Below are 26300 nucleotides of genomic sequence, written 5' to 3' on the forward strand. Positions count from 1 at the left end.
TGTGTAATGTCACCATATTAGTAACAAGTGCTGAGGATGGAGATAATAATACTTTTAAACCATATCAGCAAAGAGAAAATTTGTTATTAAAACTTTAAGCAGTAATTTTCCAAATGTTTTTACAGAAATATTAGGGCATACCCATCTGATTTGAATACGACATAAAATTTTTGGACCTTACCCTAATAAAATTCCACTTTTATTAACTATTAAGTCCAAAAATGGAAATTATTCAGAACCCCATGATTTTTTTTTTTTTTTTAACTAAACCATTATCAAACCCTCCATCTTAAAAATATTATATGACATAATTGTGCGGCCATTTTGCAATCTGCTAAAGAAAAAGATTATGAGTTAAACAATAAAATAGTTCGAATTGAGTTAAGCCTAGGATTAGTAAATATGTTGTGAAATGAAATTTTAATTACCTTAGGTTTGTGTAAAATTATAATATTGTTAAGATGTTTTTTCTTTAAACTTGGATTGCCATTTGTATTTATATATTAGTATTATGTATTTTCAATGACAATGTCTATTGCACCCTGTGTCTAATAACAATAAATATTATCAATTATCAATTATCAATTAAAGCTTAGCTTAAAAACTGTAAACGATCATTGAAAAATTAGTTTTTAAAAATAATAACTATCTTTTACTTTTTGGTCTAGTTTTTAACTTAAGGTGGGTTTACGATTGAAAATTAAGAATTAAGACTTAAGACTTAGTCGTGTACTTACCATATGACTCTATGTAAACTAGTGGAATGGTTTATGATTGTCGTGTGTGAATTTTGACGGGTCGAGTGCTAACAATATGATGACTTAAGACTTAACAGAAATGGTTATATTTTATATTTTTCGTTAAGACTTAAGGGAAGCGACCAATCACAACAAACCGGAACCTTTCAACCGAAAGTTTATGTCTTATTATTGGACCGAGCGAGGCAGTATTTTGGGTTAGAATCCGTATATTTGTCATTTGTAATCATCATCCATTTCGAAAAATAGATATCCCATTTGTCAATAACCTATTTCAAACCTGCTTCTCCGTTTCGAACAATGGCCAACCATGTGTTTTGTGCTGTGATTGGTTAGAATTAACGACTTATATTTCAATCATAAACTGGAAAATGTAGTTTTGACTTAATCGTGTGCTCGATGTTAAGTTATAATTCTTAAGGAAATCAATCGTAAACCCAGCTTTAATATAATCAAACATGGCCTTTGTTTAAAATTTCAAGTTTTTCCACCGGTATGTTCGCTGTATCTATGGAATTTCACATCTGTGAAAATTTATTTTTTTAAACCTAATGATGGCCGACCGCAGGTGTAGTTGTTATTAACGTTACAATCAAAATATTGAAATTTCTGTTAGACACTGATGACACTTATATTTTATCATTAATAAGTTTATTTTGAAGATGACTCAGGCACTTTCGAATAACAGGTATAGAGCAAATTAGAGTAAAGTAGTATTATTAATTTAGACTTTTAAACTTTAAAAACCATCTAGCTAATAATGGTTTTCAAATTATTGTTTAGAAATGATAATGGGTATACGTTAGGTTTTGTATGGTATATAGTTGAATTGGAAATGCTTTGGTAATTGTGTTTTGGTAAACAGACTATTTTAAAAAAGCTGATTCCTTAAATTCTGAACTTTGATAGTTTGTTGACATTCCATAAAATTTACAATTTATTAATTTTCTCATTTTTTTCTTTTGGTAAAGCAAAACTAAGTAGTCAAATTGGCAATGGTTTACGTCTGACCAAACTTGGTTAGGTCATAGTTGAGCAGAATTGCTTTTCCACATGTTCAATATTTTTGAGTCTCTACTTTTAATAATGCTTGGTTATTCTGCAATGCAAAGGGGTGTTTTTAGATTCTCACTGGATTCTAAAATGCTATAGATTGGCAGGTTTCCTCTATTTACCCTGAAAATGTCATTTTGAAATTGCTACTGGATTCTGAGAAACTGGCATTAGTTATAACTGGAAATAATTGTAACACGTCCACCGACTGCAGGAGTTACTACACAAGCTCTATGTGCTGCCACTTGCTCTCCTTCCAGCCTGATCAGGTCGTAGCAAACCACCGCCTCACCGCGCGGTGCGGTTGCCCCAGGTCCTCTCTCCGGATGTTGTTCCGACACGCTCGTTGGACCTGACACCTTCCAAGCAGGACTCGTATCTCGCCTCCCTCACCTAGTGTCGCCAGTCCCGGAGTCCGGGTCTCGCTTGATTCCGAGCTAGCAGACAAGCCCCTTCTTCATTCGAACAGTGACCAGCCAGGCTAGTTCGGACAGTGCCCAGTATGCGCTGGGCCAGAATCAGTGCTACCTTCGGCACTGTCTGAGGGAGAGGTGATGTCCACTCGCTTGCCGAAGTATTCTCGCAGTTCCCAGCAGTTCTGCCGTACCTCGTCGACCATCCACACTTGCTTGGAGACCTCTCTGAAGCCTGCAATACTGGCTCCGAGTTGGCTGGGGCCTTGCAAGTCACTTGTCTCATGTGCAGGGGCGCAACAACTAAATTTCCAAGGGGGGGGGGGGGGCAATATACATTTTTATAAATAATCATCGATCCCCCCCTATTGAAGCGGGGGGTCCGGGGGTCCTCCCCCGGGAAAATTTGTATTTCAAGGTGAAAAATGGTGCTATTTAAGCAGTTTTATTATCTAAAAATTGATTACACAGCACTTTCTTTGCCCCTGTTTGCCCCCACTTCAAGGTTTTAGAGGGGGGGCAAAATACCCTTGCCCCCTCCCCCCTCCATGTTGTTGCGCCCCTGCTCATGTGGCAACTCGGTGCATCTTACACTGGGTTTTTCCCTGAACCACACTTACTGCCCCAGGGACGGCATACGAGTGATGTTCGTACGCCACATCACAGTGTGTTCACTGCAGTTTTTTCCATCTCGAACCATCCCAGGGTCAGCCTGCAGGTTGACTACGGATCTTTTAGCCCAAGTCGTCATAACTAGGACGCCTTATAGCTATGACGGGTAGCTGAAAGAGTGATTACGTTTCTCCCCGTCAAGTCTTGCCTTTCTTAGGGTGTCTTATCTAGATGCTACAATCTCATTTGATTTGCAGCTGTTAGTTATTTTATGTTTAAATTTTATTAATCCTTGGAAGCCGTGTGGGTCAGTTAGCATTGTGGCACACCAGTCTGCTGATCAACAATCACAAAATACCAATCTTTTTAATTTTTGTGGTTGTAAACTTGTCATCGCCACATTTTCAGTTTTGAAATACTGCAAATAGGTAAACTAAAACACCACATAAACATTGGTTGAAATATTCAAAGTTCTGTTTCTGTATTTACTGCTTGTGATCGCTTTTATTTAATTTATGTACATAACATTGACAGTGTTGGATTCTTGCATATGTTGATTTCAAAGTGCTAGTACATTTATGTTAAGTTTAGGTCTACATGAGATTTATTGTTGGCTTCTTTTTTTTTTTACTGACTAATAGCGTTACACTCCAATTATTATCCTTCTAGTAATTTGAACATACATAGGCCTATTTGCTAAAGTAATTTTTTTTAAACTGTGGAATTTCTATAAGCAGATGAAAATAACAATTGCCTTGAAATACACAGAATTACTTTTTAATAAAACTGTTTTAGAGGATTGTTAACTAAAACTTATAATTAACTCTTCATATCAGATGAATTCTTAAACCAAAGAAGAGTATGTGTGCATTCTCATTTGTATTTATTAGGAATAAGAAGAGTTCATCATTATGCATTTAAAATTAACATATTACCAATATCCCCTATGCCATGACACTTGTGTTATGTTAAATTTACAGAGAAGTGACTTCTGGGAAATAGGGCAATTACCTAACTATTAAAGTGAAAGTTTGGTTAGGTTAGCGATATTAATTACATGAAAAGTATAACTTATATGTATTAATAAATACATATTATTTTATGTAACCCAACAAACCTTTCACCTAAGTTGTATAGGATTATTTCCCAGAAGCAGATACTCTGCAGAATTTCCATATTGTCGAGCTATCCTAAGTTTATGTGGTCCAATTAATTTTTATACTCTAAATGAACCAAATACAAATCGTAATTTAACGCTTCATTCCTATAAGTTCTTCAGTATGGCTAGGTTTGTTTTAATTTCTTGTGATATGCTCTGAATATTTAGTTGTTGAATCTTGGAAATAAGTTTTTTGATTAACTGTGTAATCTAGCTTCGTGACTAACTGATGGTTTTACAAGCAGTCTTGCTGTTTTATTGTAGAAAAAATTTATAAAGATGTTTTTATAGAATGGTAACTGTGTATCAGATTTCATGGTACTGTATCGCATTCTGTGGAATAAAAATTACAAAGTTGGTTTATTCCCAAGTGTGAAAATTGGCGGACGTAACGGTGTGCTGGTGGGTTTTCTCATGGCGCTCCCACTTGTTCCGCCAACACTCCACTATCATCAGCATTACAATATATCTGGAATAAAAAATTCTTTGCGTTTAATGATTTGGTTAGGTTCATGACATTTTAAATACTATAGATTTATATCCGACCGTTAGCATAAAATAAGTTCAATTATTTATAAAAACTTTCACTAAAATATCTTTTTTCTGTCTAGTGTCGTGACATGTTAACTCAGGATGGCCAAATTTGGATATCATAAGTTACTTATGATAAAACAACATTATATAAAATACGTCATAAGATATCTGTAAGCACAATTTGCTGCTCAACTTCTTAGCTATGATGCTTGATCCTTATGACTGGACAAAATGAGGTCCATAATCGACATACTGGTGTTAATTAAGGAAACCGTGAGAAATGGAAAGTAAGTTCGAGCCGGAGTGCAGTGGTTAGCCACTGTCAAATGACCGTGTAGGGTCCTCTTTGACAGTATATGGGTTTGATACCAAAAGTCTTACATGACCCAAATGTACCAGTACAGAGTTAGCATTAGTGGTTAGCTACTCTCCGTAATATTGATGTTCGTGTGCCGTAAGTTAGACTGCATTTAACTGAAGGAATACACTGACTGCAGTTGAGTGTCAGTCGGAGCATGTTGCAGCGTGCGATGCTCACAGTGAAGTGTGTGTGTGGCAGGAAGCGACTGCGCAGCGGCAACTGTGACGAGGACTGCTGCGACTTCATGCCGCTGTCCAAGAGGATCAACAACCTGCACATCAACACGTGCGGCTCGCTGGCGTACCTGCACCCCGACCTCTCTCTCCTGTCGCTGGTGAGTGTTCCAGCCAGGCGTGTGGGGGTGTATCCGTTAGTGAGGCTGCTGGTGCTTCTAGCGCGGTATCGCCTCTAAGTGCAAGGCTCTGAACTTGGGCGCCATCTTGTCATCGTGCCTAGGGCAACTATTAGATTTGAGCGGTAACCGTAACACACACCTGTCAACCCTCTTTTTTTTAGCAGGAGACTCCTGATCTTTAATGTGATTTCCCAACTTTCTGATTGTGTGTGAAATTCTCCCAGTTTTATGTTGTATGTTCAGAAAACAAAATTTTAATTCCCACAACGCTGTGATTGACTGTTTTTTGCGATAGACTATGCTTGATAAACTCATAACAGTCATAATCAATTGTGGATAGTTTTTGACTTTTTGACGTGACAATGTCTAATAAATCGAACGCCGGCTGCACGCACGTAAAAGTGTCCCGTTACGCACATTGTTCCGTTACATTCATTGTTTCGTTATGCTGTTTCAAATTACACTCATTGTTCTGTTATGCTGTGTCCCGTTATGCTCATTGTTCTGTTACACTCATTGTTCCATTACACTGTGTCCCGTTACGCTCATTGTACACTTGCGCCGCACCGACAGAAGTGAAAACTTAAAACTTTGTTTATAAATGTGTAATAAGAAATAATTTCTACGTCAAATGTACGTAAGAAAATGAATCTGTTTACTAGTATAATTTCAAGTATTTATTCTTTTATTATTAAAAAAAGTAGCATCTGTCGGCGAGTGCAGTAATAATGGGTTATGTTGATATTTGATTACAGTTTATTTATATGAAAACTTGTTCATAATTATATTTAAACTTTATTGCTAAACGCCAGTTTTTAAAATTAATTACAAGTCATCTACACGTGAACTGTTTCGTTGACTGTTTATAAAGTAAGGTGAAAAGTTAATGTGATTTTCATTGCTTATTACAACAACAATTTCGGCAATAAAGGTTAATTATTCTTGCATTTTAAAAATCTGATTACTAGTATAATTTCAAGTATTTATTCTTTTATTATTAAAATTAAAATGATTCAATTTTATTTATAAAAGTATGCTATCATTTCATCGATGTTTTGTTATGACGTCATGTTAAACTATCGTCCGTAAACCGACTTTACAGACAACCAATTTTTTTGAATTTGTTTTATCATTTAGTTCACAGGTAAAATAGCTTTCCTTTGCTGTGTTCAGGTATGTGCAGGTAGTGTTTATACCTTGTTTTAGTGACGTAACATACTAAAGATTTACATGAAGTAGGAATTGTTGAGATATTTGCCTATGATAGTAGGCGATTTGACGGTTGAGAATATTTGCAGTCTTTTGCTTACTGCGATGGAGTCATGCAGGTAATATTGCTTTGCATTATATGTGTAAAAATAGAAATAATTTACCAAGATGTTGAATATTTCTATTGAGAGTGCAGTATGTATTATGAATGAGGTCGGTGACAAGTCTGCAAAATGTCACGCGTACAAGATTAAAGTAATATTTTATGCTCAAGTTTCATTAAAAATTAAATGTTTGAGTTTATATTCCTTCATTATCCAGCAAAATGCGGTTCAGTATTTTAACTGTCACTAGCCTAACCAAACATTGACAGGTTTTTAGATTATTTTCAATGTAGCTAACTTTACCAACCATTAAAACATTAATGTACCAATAAACTGGTTGAAATATCGCAATGTCATTTACAGAATCATCAGAAATAATTTCAAGAAGTAAAAATATATGGTAGTTTCAGATTTTTTTACATTGTTTCATGACAGCAACTAATTACTGCATTTAATATTGAACAATACATGAACTTATTGTTAGTTTTGTATAGGATTAATTGAAAATTTGGTTGTATGTATTTATATCTACCGGGAGTTTCATGCCTAAATATTATTCAGAAAACATGGATTTTAACTCTTCTAAAAACAAAGTACGGAAACAAAACTACTCGTTCAATGTCGGCGTATCCTTGAGTACTTATAGTAAACACACCCGACTCAGTTAAGTTGCTTGTTCTGGAGCCGAGGCAGGCAGCGACTAAATCACAGCTTCCCCCAGTCCAGGTGGTAGATAAATAAATGTTGTTAAGGTAAGTTATGATAATTAAAGTTATTTATGCTGGGGCTTAAATGTTGTATGGTGTAAAACTAATTTCTTGAAAAAAATTCACGTCTTTTTTAATTGAAAAAAAATTATAAATGCCATGTGAAATTGTATAAATAAATACAATAATTTTATTTTAAATCTAAAATAATTTTCAAATTGCTAACGCACATTCCAAATAATTTTCAGAAAATACACAGTTTAGATAAATTATTATGTATTTATTTGTTGGTATATATTTAATTTTATTTAATACACCTATGTAGATTTGTTTTGTACTTTTATTGATCAAAATAGGTTCATTGGTCCATTTTATCAAGATGTATGTTTCGGATTATTTTAATTTGTGATCAATATAATATAAAGTTTCGTTCTTTGTTTAAGTAGGGCAGTTCCATGAAAAGGTCAACCATGGTAGCAAATATTAAAATTAACATAACCTAGAAATGTTTTATATCATTGGAAAGCTAACATATTTCTCTACCAGAAACTAGGCCTTAGATTAGTCTTTAACTTTGTGATGTAATTAATAATGATGAACAAACCTAATAAAAATTATTCTCTTAGTAGTTTCAATTGTACGCAAATTGCTTTCTTGGCTGATCTTGATGACATACTAATACTATATTAGATTGGTTTCTAAGCCATTCAATTTGTGTGGCCTAATGCTACACGTAGAAACTATAATTAAGAAGACTAAATCATATAACTGTTCTATAAACCTCCCTCAAAGCAGGTGTTTTTTTAGTTTTACGTCCGACACCAAAATGTGTATTCAGTTTTATACAGCCCACAAGGCTAGTGATATAATTCTAACAACCCACATACAAAGTAGGTTTGTACTGATCTTTACTTTCTATACATAACAAAAGATTGCTATGAATTAACTTTTTATATAACTGGGGGGTCGGACGTAAAAATAATTTTACGTCCGACACTTTACGTCCGACACCAAATTTAATAATATTTACATTTAATACCAAATTATATTTTCAGTGATTTTATGAAGTAATTAACCGCCTATATTGTAAATATCTTTATTTATATTTGTAGAACATAATTTTTGTTTTGTAAGTTGTCACACCTGCACTTGTGCATTTTGGTTATTCACATGTCACCCATGCTGGCCTTCACAGTCCTTTCTATTGTTGAAACTGCAGTATTTTTGTAGTGAAATACATTCTTCAACAGATAAAGAAAGCTACACCAACAGCAGTGTAAGTAATTTATGTTCATTATTGTAGGCAGTTATTTGTTTACTATGATGTATACTGTAAACACATCTGTTTACAATACTCCCATATTATATAGAGTAACTCCTAACCTAAAAATTAATGTTTATAATACTTTCATGGGAAAAGTTAATAAGCCAAAGTTTAATGGAACTTATTTGAGGAATAAATGTTATGTCTGAAATTAACAGTTACAGTCTTTTTGCTTCCTAAGGGCCTACGCCCTTTTATAATATATCTGAAGCACTCTCTTCATTACTTATCTTTCTATAGTTTATTTAATTTTTCTTTTCTTTTTAGGTCATGGCAAAGATCAGCAACAAAGAAAAGATGGCACGTCGCAGAGCAAGAATTAAGGGTGGTGATCCAGTAAAAAGAGCAGAATTATTAGAGAAAGATCGATTAAGGAAAGCTAAATATAGAAAACAACAGAAGGAAAGTATGTCTGAGCCAGAACTGAAGAAGTTACGTGCAAAGGAAAGTGAAAGAGTGAAATGTTGGTATCATAACAAAAAAGGTGAGCCAGCAAAAATTGAAAAAAACAGTGACATACCTTTGTGTTCAACTCCATTTAAAACAAAACAGTCTTTAGGAAAGGCTATGAAAAAAATTCAGCGTAATTTGCCACAGTCTCCACGAAAAAGGCAACATGTTGTGCAATGTCTAGCTAACCAATGTGGCTTTAAAGTAACTCCTCCAATAGGAAGAACCAGACAAAATGAAGTTTCAGAAAAGTTAAGAAAATGGGTTCATATATTTTATCAGAATGATGATGTCAGTTGGCAAGCACCAGGAAAGAAAGACAGAGTAATATACAAAGATGTAGACAAGGATGGAAATAAAGTGAAACGTGAAGTCCAGGCTCGTTATCTCTTGGTGTCACTAGGTGAGGCGTATAAGGTATTTGTAGAGAAACACCCACAGGTTACAATTTGTCGAGCAAAATTTTGTGCACTTCGTCCTAAACACTGTAAACTTTTTTCTCAAATTCCACATTTTGTGTGTGTATGTTCCTATCATGAGAATGTCAGATTGTTGCTACTGGCACTGAAAGACTTTACAGACTTGCCAACAGATTTTGATTCCTTCATTACTACTCTAGTGTGTGATGCTTCATCCAAAGATTGTATGACCAACCGTTGTGAATCTTGTACTAACAGTATAAGTCAACATACACCTAAAGATGAAGATCTGAGAAAGCCACTTAAATATTCTCAGTGGCAAAACAATGATGGACATTCAGAGAAGATGGAGATACTGAGTAGTGTGCAAGAAACATTTGAAGATTTGAAAAGCAAGTTGAAAGACTTTTTAGTTCATACCTATATCAAACGCATTCAAGCAAAGACATTTGAAACCATTAAATCAAATGTTAATGGCAGTGAAATTGTGATTCAAGTTGATTTTGCAGAAAATGCATCTCTGGTGAACCAAAATGAAATACAATCAGCTCACTGGAGCCATGGACAATCAACTTTATTTACAATTTATGCATGGATTAATAAAAACCTAACTGAAGGGTGTGTAATAGTATCTGATGATCTTGAACACACCAAATTACAAGTTTTTTGTTACATTAATCATATTCTTACGTATTTGAAAACTTCCTACCCAGATATTAGTACAGTAAATATATTCTCAGATGGTGCTTCGTCACAGTTCAAAAATCGTTTTATTTTTTCAGTACTTGCCAAACTGGAAGAAATTCACACCATAAAACTTAAATGGCATTTCTTTGCGACTTCGCATGGAAAAGGTGTTGTTGACGGTATTGGGGGAACAATTAAAAGAAGTGTCTGGAACCATGTCAAGGCAAGTAGAAGCATTGTAAACACACCAGAAAAGTTTGCAAGAATTGCAGCAGAGCGAAATCCCAACATCACTGTGTGTTACATCACAGCAGAAGAGAACAGAAGCAAGAACAACACAGTAGCTGAGATATGGGCCAAAGCATTGCCAGTTGCAAACACACACAGTGTTCACTGCGTTACTCCTGTTGGAAACAAGTACATTTTAGTTGGTGGTACCAGTGACAGTAATGAAGTATTTAGGAAAGTGAAAATAAGCAGAGATGAGGGCAGTAACAGTGAAGGAGACATCATGAGTAATAGCACTAAATGTAACCACGTGAATCTAGACGACTGGGTTATAGTTAAGTATGATGGCAAACTGTTTCCAGGGCTGGTGAAAAAATTAAGGCCAGATTATGTTGGTGTATCTGTTATGCATCTCTCAGACACTGGTAGTTACTACAAGTGGCCTTCACAAGAAGACTGCATTTCATATTTATTTAGTGATGTGGTAAAAAAAATTGATGCCCCTATTGTGACTGGGAGTAGAGGCCAGTTTCAGTTCACTAGCAAAATATGTGAAAATTAAGATTCAACCAATTTCAATTCATGTTCATTTCGTGATTGCCAACATTTCCTGCTCCTAGTTTGTTATCCATATAGAGTAGGCCTAATGTTAGCATTTTTGTTAGTGGTAATACAGTGAAAGAAATGTATCTCAAGGAAAGTGAGAATAAGAAGAGAGAAAGACTGTGACAGTGACACTTAAGAAGAAACATCAGTTATAGTGATAAATGTAACCACCGAAGCCATATACTGGATAATAAGTTAAGTTCCTTTAGTATTTTTAGTTAAGCTTTGTGAACCAAGTATTTTTTTGTCATACATTTTACGTCCGACCCCATCATTTTACGTCCGACACCAAAGTTTAAAAATGTATACATTTATGATAACTAAACAGTATGATTCATCTAATATATGCACATTCTTTGTTATTATTCAGGCAAGCTGAAAAAAATTATAACATAATTTAATAATTTCATTTTTCACAGACATTAGTTACTTTAGCCCCTGATGTGCCAAATGTTTTGTTTTCTGTTTTACGTCCGACACCAAAAATAAAAAACAAATTGTTGCCTTGCATGTTAGCAAATTCGAACCATTCCATGTCAGGATGTACCCTATAATCTCTCTTTTTTTACTCAAGCATTAATATTAATGATACATGGAAAAGAATAGTAATACGAAGAAGATTACTCAACAAATTTGTTTCCAAATTTTACGTCCGACACCGTGGAACTGCCCAGTAGGTACATTATCATAATTTCAATACCCAAGCCTTGATTATTTTTATGCTTGATACTTTTGTCTGAAGAAAGTTAAAATATATTTAATCAAACTTGGATCTGAATTAGATACATAATTTATACAAAAATTTGAGATGTATATTACAAATGACACTGAACGAAAAAATATTAGCTGTGTCATAAGTTCCACTAAATTTGCAAAGTTTTACTGAGCAAAACCAACATCCAAACTCTTTCAGGATCAAGTCTACTTCTATTCTTTGTGACAATATTCACCTGCTTGTTCAGTGGCTGGTGGAAGCTGAGAGCTGTCCCTGGCTGGTACAGGCCACTGTAACTCGGTGTAACTGTAACTGTAGGTCGGTGTTTCATGTAACTTCAATGTGTATTAAAGTTCAAAAATTCCCACCTCTACTTATATTATTTTTCAATATTTTGATGATTATTTAATATATTTCTGAATTATAGTTTGAGTGTGAGTTAAAACTTTGTTCACCAAAATGTATTTATTTTGAATACATTTTAAATTGCTAAGCATTAAATTTAACACAATTTCTGTTACGTAGAACAGTTAAAACATATTAAATTAAAAATGTATACATAATTAAATTCCCTGTTTAATCAGTTTAACTATATTTTTATAGAACCACAAAAATTATTCTTCTATTCGTATAATTTTTGTAAAAAACTTTTAATTTTTTACCTTTATTGCATATTGGTAATTTAGGCCTTTGGTAAAATTCTAGTGTTTGATACTTGTACACCTGATGTAAATAAAATCTGTGATTTTTTAGAAAAATAAATTACTTAAATTGTTTAACTAGAAAGCTTGAAACAAGAATATTTCATGAAAATGAGGAAACGGCACATACAAACGTGTGTATGTGCCCACACATATGCACACAAGTTAGTATGATAAGCATTGATTCCTTTGGAAAAGTAATGACGTGCATGATAAAGCAGAAGTTTGTATAATTGCTACTTTCCTAGATGGATGAAGTCTTGTCATTATTCGACAAGTAGCCAATACTTCAGTGGAATGGCTTCATTTGTTTTGCAGTTCTTGTCAACAATGTATTTAAAGTAAATAAAATTTTAATACAGAATCGTAGAATGAAAAGTTCAAGACTGTTCTTGTAGTGTACAATTTTCTTATGATTTGACTTATTATTATTTAAGTGGTGATGAGTTTAGTTTGGATTTGTTGGAACACAGAAGGCGTTCTCTTGTCGGTGTAGCGGGGAAGCTAAGTCATGGCTTCACCCCGCCGGCATGCTCTCCGCGTTGTGTCCTGTCCCGGGCTCGGCTCTGGAGCACTGACGTTGTTGAAGCTGAGTTGTGACAAGCCACCCTCTCACCGTCCGACCATCTCGGAGGATGTTTCATTGCCAGTGTTGTTGAACAAGGCATCTCGGTCCTTCTGGTGGTCTGCGGAAAACATGCTGTCACAAGGATCTCCGTCGCTTTCCTGCTCCTTATTCTGCTCTGACTCAGAGTGGAGTCCCAGAGGTGCACCAAACCTTGAGTGTTTTTTTAAGTTCAAGGTCAATGTGGGTTTAAGCCAAAATGTACAAGATAACACCTTAACAAGCTTGGCGGAGTCTCACGTGAAAACTAGTCTGTAAACTGAACAAAAATCAATACCTTCCTCTTATCTTTACGCAGCTGGGTTTGGGAGACTGTGTACTGATCCTCTGTGGTTTTATTTTATATTTCCTAATAATCTAAAACATCTGGCACAAATTGGAGTGTTTAAACACATTTGTATATATTCATTTTAGTAATAAAAAACGAATAGTTAGAAAAATACTAGTTTTTTTAACTTTTCGAGATAAAAAAATGACATATATATCTACAATATAAAAAACCACAACACAGACAGTATTTTCCACTGACCTTCTTGAGAAAGCATCCATGCCTGTTTTTCATTTTAAAGTTGTACTCCTGTGGCTGCTGTATCTATGGAGGTATTTGGTCATCAGGTTTTTGAAGTTTGACATAAGTCTGTTCGATGGACAGAATATAGATGTGTTGGTCATAGAGTGGTTCTTCATTGGTTTGGAAAGCTCTTTGCTGAAATATTCTGGTGGTTTATAGAATATAGATGTGGTCATAGAGTGGTTCTTCATTGGTTTGGATAGCTCTTTGCTGAACTTCTCGGGTGGTTTATAGAATATAGATGTGGTCATAGAGTGGTTCTTCATTGGTTTGGAAAGCTCTTTGCTGAAATATTCTGGTGGTTTATAGAATATAGATGTGGTCATGGAGTGGTTCTTCATTGGTTTGGAAAGCTCTTTGCTGAAATATTCTGGTGGTTTATAGAATATAGATGTGGTCATAGAGTGGTTCTTCATTGGTTTGGAAAGCTCTTTGCTGAACTACTCGGGTAGTTTATCTTTGCTGTGTTGACTCCGTGACAGAATAGCACCCGTGTCCAGGAAAAACATTCTTTCTGCCGGACTGAGCGTGGTGAAGATAACTCACGCGCACACCCACGATTCCAAACTTCCGTCTTGTTAGTCGGTGGTGGTCAGTTTTGTAGTATTGCCGAGATCTTGTCGGCATTTGTCTTGTCTCCCTGGGCTGATGCATCAAGCACTAGAGCGTTACTTTATACTAGAACAGGTGGCATTTCTTTGCCTTGATCGGCAGCAGCTATTTCCTGGAATACGACATGAAGGTGGCCGTCATGCTCTTCCAAGTACTTGGTATTGGTAAAGTGTTGCGGTCCGTGCCAGTTGAGGGCTGTGAGCACAAGGGCGGGTGTGCCGTGCTGTGGCAGGGCGGGGACCTGGAGGGCAGCGTGCCGGCGTGGCTGCCGCCGTGCCAGCCCCAGGCGCAGGTCTCGTCCTACAGCCCGGCGCTGGGCGCCGACCAGAACCCCTACTACTACGAGAACAACAAGCTGCTGTACACGCTGTACCTGGAGCGCCTGCAGCGACTGGGGCACGCCGCCTACTGAGCGCTGTGGTACCTCCTTTGTCAATTACACAGCACTAGTGGTGGTTTCCACATTTGCCAACACATCTAAATTCCTTTGCTAAATTTCCTTTTGTGATCCTGGCGTGGTGTGTTCATTATACACACTTCATGCATTCCTCTAATCGAGTGCTTTCAGTCGTACTAAATTTGTGCCATCATTTACAGATTGCTGTGCTCTTTAAGTACATTTTTAGTTTGCTAAACTTTTTAATCCTGTTCTGCCGTGTTTTTACACACACATTGTCTTTCGATCAAGGTTTCAAAAATATTTATGCTGTTAATTTGAAGTATTTGAAGGATGTGATGTGTTTATAATGTGTGTGTATGGGACTGGTATAATGTTGGCGATTACAATTGGATATGTGAATCTAATGTCAGACTGCATAGTACTAAGTTATGACAATTATTTGTGTGTATTTGTATCCTTATAAATTTTTAGTTGTGTTGTATATTTTCTTAATTTATGAAAAAAAAAAAAAATAGGTGTTGTGCATTTGAAAGCAATGGAATAAAGAAATATTTTGTTCTTATAATTTTCTGAGTAGCTTGCATGAACATGCAGTGTACTGCAAGACTCTTGTTACTAATGGCTTTCTTCCAGTCACTAGCAGTCAATAAGAAACCCCAGAGATTTACATTCCTGAAATTAGTTACAAAGCTAAAAGACGTAAACATACATGAACTCAGCATGTTAAATAATTACTTCTCACTCCGGAACCCCAGGAACTCGGACATACAAAGAGTTCTGTCTGTATTCTGTCGCAATCTCCTGCCTCAAGCATAGTTCCACTGCCATTAGTGTTGTCCCTAGTGCTGCCATGACATACAAGATACAAATGTAAAATTTTTTTTTTTTACCAAAGTCTATTTTTAATAGCTTTGAAATATGCATTAGGCGATTATATTTTTACATACTTAATGGCATTTTAAAGGGCTAAAAAAAATTCAAAAATGTAACTTTCATGATGGAAACTTTTTTGAAGCATGTATTCCAAAATTATCACATATAAAAAACCCAAAGGTGTACTCAAATGGTTATAAATTCACATTTTAGGAGGCTATCAAATTAATATTAAGACAAAAATTCTTCATGTTTAAGTTATATAAATTTTTTTAAAATTCTAAAATGCATTTTCTCAGAAAATGACACACCAGCTGAAAAGTTGTTGCTATTTAAGTTAGATGGGGGTCGAAAGTGTGAAATTTGTTCACAATGAATGTAATTTAGTTTTAAAAGTTTCCTACAGTTTTCGTGTCCATAGCTGTGAAGACGTGTCCTATCAGCGCAAGAGCACTCTGTAGTGGAAGCTCGCTAAACTACTGTCATGAGAGGACAGCTATTTCCTTCGACACACATTTCTGAACACCAGCCGGCAAGATAGTGCCGTGTCCCGTATGAGATTTAATATTCTGGCCTTATGTGGATTACATAAATATGGAAGGTGGGACACAGAAAAGAAACCACGTTGGTAGGCTACGAGGATAGGGAGCACAGGATTGTGTTGAAAGTATGAGTTTTTTCCAAAACCACGAGTGTGAGCAATGCAGTTAAGGAAGCTTTGATCAACTTGGGTCAATGGTAATGATGCATTATTATTAATTTCTTTATCAATTGCACTTTACTATTAGCTTATGTATTTGTACCAATGAATGTGTGAAAGTATTATAAATAACGATATGAGTTCTTAAAACACTTCTTGTGCAATCATAACTCTAAAGAGAGACACATGTCCTGAAATTCATAATGTTAGAGATTTGGCAACAGCGGCACCCTAAATCGTGTACTGCATTCTGAGAGAGACTGTCTTTAGACAATGTTAACTGTACTTGTGTTGGTAAAATACTTTTCCAAGAAGCTTACTGTTCACAAACTTGATTGTGCTTGAAGACTACATGCATTTACCAATACATAACAATGTTTCATTATTTACTATTGAATTGTGGTTCAAGTCAAGGATGTAGCCAGGACAGATTACACATAATTAGTAATTACACTTAAAAACTGCTTAGTTGAAAACATTTTGTCTAAAAAACCAGTAAGTGTTATAATACCAAAATATATTACCCTGAAAAATGCAATCCTGTGTATGTTTTACTCAAGAAAGTAAAATTAAATAGTTAAATATCATGAGCAATGTTTGAAATTAAAGTTATCCTATATCCTATGCATCTCGGACAGTGTGTGTTGTGTTAGGTTTTTTTTTTATAAACTGTTATCTTGCCACAACAAATGTGGGTCTAATATATGCACTAGTAGGAAATATATTTTCGAAAGCACAGTGAAAATTCAATATCCAAATATTTTTTTGTGTGTTTGGTAAAAAGTATCTGGAAGAAGTTAGATTTTTAACAATTATACCTTATACAAATTGTGTTTTGCTCTTACACTCAAAAGATAAATTGAATCTGTAGGGCAATAAACTCACACCTGATTAATATCTCACATGCACTGCACTGCTAGCCATTATTCTATTTGAGCTAATGATATAAAGTAATCAGTCATTGTGTATCAGTACCATATAAATATTTTGTGTCTAAGCAAGAAGCAGTTGTGAATAGACATGCTGTTATTTTATAGTCCACTCGTTCAAAAGAGCACGCAAAGTGTTGTACTGGTGATAATGTGCAATTCAGTAATACAGATACATGTAAGAAAGTTGTTAATTAGTTCACATCTGGTGATCAGATTGAGCGACATAATTTCTGGCTGTGACGCACACGTGTCGCAGGTTCAATCCCAATCATTAGTACTGAGTTAGTACTCAGTAGTTCGGGCCACTAAACTAGCTTATGATTGGCCGTTGTGATGGCCGGTTCAGTGAAATACCTTCAAACTCATGGAGCTGTTTGCGAACGTATAGTATTACCATCATATAATAATTCAAACAACTTAATAAAGATTCTCATTTTGGTTTTGTGAATACTTTAGTACCGTAATTGGTACACCAGTATTGGTACACTGTTAGTTAACATGATTGTATTAAAACTTAGCATATGGAATGTCTGGTGATTTTTATACTAAAACTTATTGTAAATATTTTTGAATGAATAAAGTGTACATTACTTTTGTTGTTCAAGAAAACGTGGAGGAAAAAAAATAGTTTTATTGTTGAGGAGCATCTTCGAAATAAAATGGTATCATATTCAACATTTGGTGGTATATCCCAGCGACTGTGTAGTCTCCAACAGTTAACACTCGTCTTGCCAGAGCAGAGACCAGTAGAGTGATCCTAGGTGAGCTGATAAAGCCTGCTGTTCCAGGGTGGGGTGATGTAGCACGCTGTTCCTGGGGGGGCTGAAGTAGCCCGCTGTTCCTGGGTGCGCTGATGTAGCATGCTGTTCCTGGGTGGGCTGATGTAGCAAGCTGTTCCTGGGTGGGCTGAAGTAGCCCGCTGTTCCTGGGTGGGCTGATGTAGCATGCTGTTCCTGGGTGGGCTGATGTAGCAAGCTGTTCCTGGGTGGGCTGATGTAGCATGCTGTTCCTGGCTGGTCTCATGTAGCATGCTGTTCCTGGGTGGGCTGATGTAGCAAGCTGTTCCTGGGTGGGCTGATGTAGCATGCTGTTCCTTGGTGGGCTGATGTAGCATGCTGTTCCTGGGTGGGCTGATGTAGCCAGCTGTTCCTGGGTGGGCTGATGTAGCAAGCTGTTCCTGGGTGGGCTGATGTAGCATGCTGTTCCTGGGTGGGCTGATGTAGCCAGCTGTTCCTGGGTGGGCTGATAGCATGCTGTTCCTGGCTGGTCTCATGTAGCATGCTGTTCCTGGGTGGGCTCATGTAGCATGCTGTTCCTGGGTGGGCTGATGTAGCATGCTGTTCCTGGGTGGGCTGATGTAGCATGCTGTTCCTGGGTGGGCTGATGTAGCAAGCTGTTCCTGGGTGGGCTGATGTAGCATGCTGTTCCTGGCTGGTCTCATGTAGCATGCTGTTCCTGGGTGGGCTGATGTAACATGCTGTTCCTGGGTGGGCTGATGTAGCCAGCTGTTCCTGGGTGGGCTGATGTAGCATGCTGTTCCTGGGTGGTCTCATGTAGCATGCTGTTCCTGGGTGGGCTGATGTAGCATGCTGTTCCTGGGTGGGCTGATGTAGCATGCTGTTCCTGGGTGGGCTGATGTAGCATGCTGTTCCTTGGTGGGCTGATGTAGCAAGCTGTTCCTGGGTGGGCTAATGTAGCTAGCTGTTCCTGGGTGCGCTGAAGTAACATGCTGTTCCTGGGTGGGCAGATGTAGCAAGCAGTTCCTGTGTGGTCTGATATAGCACGCTGTTTGTGCTGATGTAGCAAGCTGTTCCTTGGTGGGCTGATGTAGCAAGCTGTTCCTGGGTGGGCTGATGTAGCATGCTGTTCCTGGGTGGTCTGATATAGCACGCTGTTTGTGCTGATGTAGCAAGCTGTTCCTGGGTGGGCTGATGTAGCATGCTGTTCCTGGGTGGGCTGATGTAGCATGCTGTTCCTGGGTGGGCTGATGTAGCATGCTGTTCCTTGGTGGGCTGATGTAGCAAGCTGTTCCTGGGTGGGCTGATGTAGCAAGCTGTTCCTGGGTGGGCTGATGTAGCATGCTGTTCCTGGGTGGGCTGATGTAGCCAGCTGTTCCTGGGTGGGCTGATAGCATGCTGTTCCTGGCTGGTCTCATGTAGCATGCTGTTCCTGGGTGGGCTCATGTAGCATGCTGTTCCTGGGTGGGCTGATGTAGCATGCTGTTCCTGGGTGGGCTGATGTAGCATGCTGTTCCTGGGTGGGCTGATGTAGCAAGCTGTTCCTGGGTGGGCTGATGTAGCATGCTGTTCCTGGCTGGTCTCATGTAGCATGCTGTTCCTGGGTGGGCTGATGTAACATGCTGTTCCTGGGTGGGCTGATGTAGCCAGCTGTTCCTGGGTGGGCTGATGTAGCATGCTGTTCCTGGGTGGTCTCATGTAGCATGCTGTTCCTGGGTGGGCTGATGTAGCATGCTGTTCCTGGGTGGGCTGATGTAGCATGCTGTTCCTGGGTGGGCTGATGTAGCATGCTGTTCCTTGGTGGGCTGATGTAGCAAGCTGTTCCTGGGTGGGCTAATGTAGCTAGCTGTTCCTGGGTGCGCTGAAGTAACATGCTGTTCCTGGGTGGGCAGATGTAGCAAGCAGTTCCTGTGTGGTCTGATATAGCACGCTGTTTGTGCTGATGTAGCAAGCTGTTCCTTGGTGGGCTGATGTAGCAAGCTGTTCCTGGGTGGGCTGATGTAGCCAGCTGTTCCTTGGTGGGCTGATGTAGCAAGCTGTTCCTGGGTGGGCTGATGTAGCATGCTGTTCCTGGGTGGGAATATGTATCATGCTGTTTCTGGTATAAACGCTCAATTCGTTTATAGATAACTAACTTGATATAATTAATGTAACAAATTATGTAAGGGAGTTATAGTCCTGGAAGACGTGCGAGTGAAGCCTACATTTTATTTATTTTATGGTTTAAGGAGGGAAAACAGTTTTGGAAGAATTGATTGGTCATTCATGTCTTCTATGGAATTTATAAATTTTGATATTTCATATTTAGCGCTGTTATCTTCTTTCTTACTGGTTTTGTTTTATGAAAGTTTTAACGTCGATGGTTGTCAAAATAATTTGGCGGTTGTTTTAGAATGTTTGAGGGATTCGAGGCTTTGGTAGGAAAGACCTACGAAGGGAATAGCCATGTATTCGGGTCGAATCACTATTTTCACCCGTAATACTATCTATAAATTGATCCGGAACAACCGCGGAGTTCGTTATTTAGCTGATGACGACGAGTGAATAGAATCTTCTGCACTTTTAGTGACGGAATTAGGGAAATTTTTGAACTTCAAGTAAACTACATTACTGCGTCGGTCGTTTCGTTTGTTGGGGATTATGCACGAGAAAGACATTTAAAATCTTCGGATGAGCTCCAGAGGAAAACCACCAGGCGTTCCTAGCGTTTGGCGAGGCCGATCCCGAACATCCGAAGGACGAGTCTTTGCCGGGACGACATCCTGCTGTCTACAGATGTGACTGCAGTTCCTTCAGTGAACAGAATGTTTGTGAGGTCCATCCGTTTCTGATTTTACCACTTTCCAGAGCATGGACGTCCAGTCGCGGAAGAATGAGACGACGAATTCACCATAGTATTGAACCCTCTTTTCAGTTCGAATCCAGTGTCTACCCAAATCCAGGAAAAACCCAGGAGTCCTACTTCATCACTCATGCTCTCCGAAACACGAGTTTAGTCGGTAAACTGCTGACGTGATTTTAGACAATACTAAACCCACAATACAGGTGTGTAAATACTATTATTTAGGAAAGGCTTTACTCTTACCTACTAAAGGAAGTTATGACTCACAGTAATATTAAATAATAATGGAAATAAAAATTGATAGTTTCAACGATATGGTGAATACTGTAATGAGTAAACGAGAGTAAATACTAATGAATGAATCCTTTTCGGTTTGTATGATTTATAAGTCAGTAGTTTCAAGGCGCCCTTTAACATATAAATTTATATACCGACCAAGTTTCGCTAAATATATAGCCCTGGCAGTCAATGACAGTGAAGTATTATTTAAGGTCATATGGATACTAAGATATCAAGACATTGAAGAGAGAATTAGATTTCAAATTAAAATCTTAAGCTAATGATAGTTTATTCGTTGGTATTAATCCTATACTGCCAGTTTATCTGTGGACTCACCTGAATTGTCTAGACAAAAGTAGAGTCATCTTAGTATGACTAACAAAATTTGAAGCAAATGAGCAACCATACTGGGTGGGCTGATGTAGCATGCTGTTCCTGGGTGGGCTGATGTAGCCAGCTGTTCCTGGGTGGGCTGATGTAGCAAGCTGTTCCTGGGTGGGCTGATGTAGCAAGCTGTTCCTGGGTGGGTTGATGTAGCCCGCTGTTCCTGGGTGGGCTGATGTAGCAAGCTGTTCCTGGGTGGGTTGATGTAGCAAGGTGTTCCTGGGTGGGTTGATGTATCATGCTCTACCTGGGTGGGCTGATGTAGCCTGCTGTACCTGGGTGGGTTGATGTATCATGCTCTACCTGGGTGGGCTGATGTAGCCTGCTGTACCTGGGTGGGCTGATGTAGCCTGCTGTTCCTGGGTGGGCTGATGTAGCAAACTGTTCCTGGGTGGGTTGATGTAGCCCGCTGTTCCTGGGTGGGCTGATGTAGCAAGCTGTTCCTGGGTGGGCTGATGTAGCAAGCTGTTCCTGGGTGGGCTGATGTAGCAAGCTGTTCCTGGGTGGGTTGATGTAGCCCGCTGTTCCTGGGTGGGCTGATGTAGCAAGCTGTTCCTGGGTGGGCTGATGTAGCAAGCTGCTCCTGGGTGGGCTGATGTAGCAAGCTGTTCCTGGGTGGGCTGATGTAGCAAGCTGTTCCTGGGTGGGCTGATGTAGCAAGCTGTTCCTGGGTGGGTTGATGTAGCAAGGTGTTCCTGGGTGGGCTGAAGTAGCCCGCTGTTCCTGGGTGGGTTGATGTAGCCCGCTGTTCCTGGGTGGGTTGATGTAGCAAGCTGCTCCTGGGTGGGCTGATGTAGCAAGCTGTTCCTGGGTGGGTTGATGTAGCCCGCTGTTCCTGGGTGGGCTGATGTAGCAAGCTGTTCCTGGGTGGGCTGATGTAGCAAGCTGCTCCTGGGTGGGCTGATGTAGCAAGCTGTTCCTGGGTGGGCTGATGTAGCAAGCTGTTCCTGGGTGGGCTGATGTAGCAAGCTGTTCCTGGGTGGGTTGATGTAGCAAGGTGTTCCTGGGTGGGCTGAAGTAGCCCGCTGTTCCTGGGTGGGCTGATGTAGCAAGCTGCTCCTGGGTGGGCTGATGTAGCAAGCTGTTCCTGGGTGGGCTGATGTAGCAAGCTGTTCCTGGGTGGGCTGATGTAGCAAGCTGTTCCTGGGTGGGTTGATGTAGCAAGGTGTTCCTGGGTGGGTTGATGTATCATGCTCTACCTGGGTGGGCTGATGTAGCCTGCTGTACCTGGGTGGGTTGATGTATCATGCTCTACCTGGGTGGGCTGATGTAGCCTGCTGTACCTGGGTGGGCTGATGTAGCCTGCTGTACCTGGGTGGGCTGATGTAGCCTGCTGTTCCTGGGTGGGTTGATGTAGCCCGCTGTTCCTGGGTGGGCTTATGTAGCAAGCTGTTCCTGGGTGGGCTGATGTAGCAAGCTGTTCCTGGGTGGGTTGATGTAGCCCGCTGTTCCTGGGTGGGCTGATGTAGCAAGCTGTTCCTGGGTGGGCTGATGTAGCAAGCTGTTCCTGGGTGGGCTGATGTAGCAAGCTGCTCCTGGGTGGGCTGATGTAGCAAGCTGTTCCTGGGTGGGCTGATGTAGCAAGCTGTTCCTGGGTGGGCTGATGTAGCAAGGTGTTCCTGGGTGGGCTGAAGTAGCCCGCTGTTCCTGGGTGGGCTGATGTAGCAAGCTGCTCCTGGGTGGGCTGATGTAGCAAGCTGTTCCTGGGTGGGCTGATGTAGCCTGCTGTTCCTGGGTGGGCTGATGTAGCAAGCTGTTCCTGGGTGGGCTGATGTAGCCAGCTGTTCCTGGGTGGGCTGATGTAGCCTGCTGTTCCTGGGTGGGCTGATGTAGCAAGCTGCTCCTGGGTGGGCTGATGTAGCAAGGTGTTCCTGGGTGGGTTGATGTATCATGCTCTACCTGGGTGGGCTGATGTAGCCTGCTGTACCTGGGTGGGTTGATGTATCATGCTCTACCTGGGTGGGCTGATGTAGCCTGCTGTTCCTGGGTGGGCTGATGTAGCATGCAGTTCCTTGGTTGGCTGATGTAGCCCGCTGTTCCTAGGTTGGGCTGATGTATCATGCTGTTCCTAGGTTGGGCTGATGTATCATGCTGTTCCTAGGTTGGGCTGATGTATCATGCTGTTCCTGGGTGGGCTTCTGTAGCCCGCTGTTCCTTGGTGGTCTGATGTAGCATGCAGTTCCTAGTTTGGTAGATGTAGCCCGCTCTTCCTGGGTGGGTTTATTAACATTACATACTCGTCATTGGACAGCAAGAATCAACACCTTCTCAAAGACATTAACCAGACCGATAATAAATGACGTAGTCACTGGCTTGTTGTTCAGCAGTCTGGCCAACACCTTGGCCACATCAGAGCTGCAATCTGTCTAGGTAATTGCTGGACTGTGCAAGCCAAGAAGGATTTGATTGTTATTTTATCACTGATAAGTTTTTGTTTTGATATGTTTCAGGAGTTTCTTATGTAGAATAATCACAATTATTTTTGAATCCCATTTCAAATGACCATTTGTGAACCAGATGAGAGGTTCTCTAATGAATCTTGAGCTATTAAATTTGTGTGCCGTTATTAAAAACAACTTTCCCACAAAAAAAGGGGGAGGGTGTGTTTACCATTCAGCAGTCTGTACCAGTTGGTGTTAGTTGAGCTAGAATTGTTTTGAAGATGGAGGTTGCATGCAACTTTGTATTCGCACGCAGCTCTAATATACTTGCAGTAGAGTTCAGCCTGAAGTTCAATATCTATTAAAAGAGATTTGAGAAGCTTGTTTCTTACATATTTATTTGTCTATGGGTCAGTCATTTAATGTGAAAATCGAATTTTTAAAATTGTAGGGCACCCTTATGCAAGTTTTCCTACTGATATTTTTTTTTTAAATTCCGCTGTGTGATTTGCATAAGTAACTAGTCCGAGTTGGTTTCTAATAATAAGTACACGCTCGGCACTAAGCATTGCGTCTGCTCCGGCGAGGGACGTGGCTGGAGGAAGGTCACTGAGCGCTGTTTCGTTAGCGTGTGCGATCATACCTCGAGCAGTGACTATCCACGTCCGTGATGCATCTTTCCCCCAACAATACCATTCTCACGTGCTATTTATTCTGCAAGACACACACGTATTGCACATCCATCTTTGATTTAAGGCACAAGCGACCTAGTTTTATAGAAGGAACTGACATGAAAGAATAACTTGCTGGCCAAAGGGTAAGAAAATACAATAGATGAAAGGGGGGAAACACAATAGTGCTGTGGTTGTAAAGCCTGTCTTGCAGTGGTGAGGGGGGTGGGAATTGGGCCACTGATGCCCCCCCCCCGTAGTAAAGGACACAGAAGGACGCAAGGTGACACACTGCCAGTATTGTTACCGGTCCAATAAGCTGAGACACGGTACACAAACTTAGCTCGTACTCATAGCATTCTATGAAAGACAAATATTTACTGCAAATACATGTTTTTTTAAGAGGTGAAACACATATATATATATATATATATATTTTGAAATTCAATTATCCAGGCATTGATAGGCCCCGGTTAAGACTGATAATCGAGAGTTTACTGTAAATGTCCGACTGCTTTACTGTTTTAGTTTCACATCACCATATACCAATAACGTCCCCGCAGAGCGGCACATTCAAGACTGAGTGATTGGTCTAAAATAATACAAATATTTTTCTTTTTGACCACATAAGCCACTCAGATGACTTCCTGGCACGCAGTGTTTGTGCTGGGTTGTGCATGCTCTTATAAAGTATACCTAAAGAATCAAGTTGACTGTGACAAGCTGCAGCCTAGGCTCGCTGGATGCATCTCTGGCCTCGGGACAAGTCACATTAAAAGAATAATAAATATAATAAAATTAGGTTTAATTAATGGACATTCTCATAATGAAATTTTTCCATTTAGAAGTCCAAGTATTTAAATTTTGGTGATGTATCACCTTAAGTAAAAATTGAAACACATAAACACGCAAACAAAATTCAGGCTTTTCACACGTAAGGTTAAATCTGTACATAAGACTGCTTTGTTTGGAATACATATTTTTCATTTAAGAAATACTTGTTTTCCTGAAAAAGTTACCATTTTACCCAATAATATTGATATATGCTATTAAGCAACAATGGTTGTAAAAAAAAGTCATAAAAATACATACAAAAAATATATTTATTTTAATGCTGTTTATAGGTAGATCCAATTTATATGGCGTTCAGTTTTTCTCATAAAAAACAAAACATTTAATCACCACCTTACTTTCTGTGTGGAAAAAAAATGGGCTACAGAACAGCCAATACTTGAAATAGAAAAGATAAGTGTTAACACTACATACATACTGTGCTTAAACTGCGAACATTACTACTTATGTTGTATGGTGTGCTAACTGTATTCTGCTTTATAAATGCATCTTTACCCCATGCCAAATTAATATATTCTTAAAGGTCAATATTTTCTGCATGTTGCAGTATTTAACAATGTTAAATAAGAGTTGTCTCCATCATTTTAATGTAATAAGTACAGTATAAACTAATTATTTCCTTCTCAAAGTTATACAGCATAGTAAAAAGGTTTTCACAAAGGAACATATTTTAGTTTCAAATTATGGTAGAAAATGTAGAAGTTGTATGTATGCACATATCAGGATTGCCTGTAGTGCAAATGTAAGAAATCATGCCAGTTCTATGCCAGAATAAAAGCACATCATGGTTGTAACATGTTCGCCCTCTCCATTTGCCAACACCGACATTCCATTTCCAAAGTTAATGTGGTTAAGTAACAGTGATTTAACTTGACCAAAATTTGGAAACACTTATTTCTGTAGTACGTTTGTGTTCTCTAATAACAAATTATTCATGACCCTCTGGAGTGCAGAGTCTAATAATCATATTTTGAAGTGTACAAAAAGTCATAAAGTGGATCACAAACAATATATACATACTTAATGATAACCAGTAACAACAAATA

At 38.9% G+C, this 26300-nt stretch overlaps 2 protein-coding genes across 3 annotated transcripts in view; both read left to right on the forward strand.

The window, feature by feature from the left end:
* Positions 1–15168, forward strand: part of LOC134535486 (uncharacterized) — a 121147-nt gene extending 105979 nt beyond the window's left edge. The window contains exons 1-3 of one of the 2 annotated variants that reach the window (XM_063374608.1): positions 763–1446; positions 5089–5224; positions 14436–15168. In XM_063374608.1, the coding sequence (XP_063230678.1) occupies positions 1421–1446; positions 5089–5224; positions 14436–14615 (342 nt within the window). In that variant the 5' untranslated portion in view covers positions 763–1420 and the 3' untranslated portion in view covers positions 14616–15168. Of the gene's footprint in view, positions 1–762; positions 1447–5088; positions 5225–14435 lie in introns of those variants that run through there. The other variant, XM_063374609.1, reaches the window with a different exon arrangement.
* Positions 7644–12125, forward strand: LOC134535480 (uncharacterized). Its single transcript, XM_063374595.1, has 2 exons — positions 7644–8541; positions 8857–12125. Exon 2 carries the CDS (start codon positions 8860–8862, stop codon positions 10933–10935), a length of 2076 nt encoding a protein of 691 aa, XP_063230665.1. The 5' UTR covers positions 7644–8541; positions 8857–8859; the 3' UTR covers positions 10936–12125.
* Positions 15169–26300: the final 11132 nt, after the last annotated feature.

Source organism: Bacillus rossius, chromosome 8, assembly GCF_032445375.1.
Source record: "Bacillus rossius redtenbacheri isolate Brsri chromosome 8, Brsri_v3, whole genome shotgun sequence".
Classification (NCBI taxonomy): domain Eukaryota; kingdom Metazoa; phylum Arthropoda; class Insecta; order Phasmatodea; family Bacillidae; genus Bacillus; species Bacillus rossius.